Source organism: Corvus brachyrhynchos, unplaced genomic scaffold, assembly GCF_000691975.1.
Source record: "Corvus brachyrhynchos isolate BGI_N302 unplaced genomic scaffold, ASM69197v1 scaffold1308, whole genome shotgun sequence".
NCBI classification, from domain to species: domain Eukaryota; kingdom Metazoa; phylum Chordata; class Aves; order Passeriformes; family Corvidae; genus Corvus; species Corvus brachyrhynchos.
In genome coordinates, this window is record NW_008239342.1 from 17546 (window position 1) to 18241 (window position 696).

At 64.8% G+C, this 696-nt stretch overlaps 1 protein-coding gene across 1 annotated transcript in view; it reads right to left on the minus strand.

Moving 5' to 3' along the window:
* Positions 1–185: 185 nt before the first annotated feature.
* The window catches only part of LOC108448407 (collagen alpha-2(IV) chain-like), a 6760-nt gene continuing 6249 nt past the window's right edge, over positions 186–696 (minus strand). The window contains exon 3 of the mRNA XM_017741175.1: positions 186–267. Within this exon, the coding sequence (XP_017596664.1) occupies positions 186–267 (82 nt within the window). The remainder of the gene's footprint in view (positions 268–696) is intronic.

Genomic DNA, 696 nt, shown 5'->3' on the forward strand with positions numbered 1-696 from the left:
CTGGGACCAGTTACCCCCAGGCACTGGGACCAGTTCAGCACTGGGCTCTGGGACCCACCAGCTCCAGGCACTGGGACCAGTTACCCCCAGGCACTGGGACCAGTTCAGCACTGGGCTCTGGGACCAGTCACCCCCAGGCACTGGAATGGGCACTGGAACCCACCAGCTCCAGGCACTGGGACCAGTCACCCCCAGGCACTGGGACCAGTTACCCGCAGGCACTGGGACCAGTCAGCGCTGGGCACTGGGACCAGTTGCCTCCAGATACTGGAACCAGTCAGGCCCGGAGCACTGGGACCAGTTACCCCCAGGCACTCAGTTCAGCCAGGACCAGTCACTGGGACCAGTTGCCTCCAGATACTGGAACCAGTCAGGCCCGGAGCACTGGGACCAGTTACCCCCAGGCACTGGGACCAGTTCAGCCCTGGGCACTGGAACCCACCAGCTCCAGGCACTGGGACCAGTCAGGCCCGGGCTCTGGGACCAGTTACCCCCAGGCACTGGGACCAGTTCAGCACTGGGCTCTGGGACCAGTCACCCCCAGGCACTGGAATGGGCACTGGAACCCACCAGCTCCAGGCACTGGGACCAGTCACCCCCAGGCACTGGGACCAGTTACCCGCAGGCACTGGGACCAGTCAGCGCTGGGCACTGGGACCAGTTGCCTCCAGATACTGGGACCAGTTACCACACAGC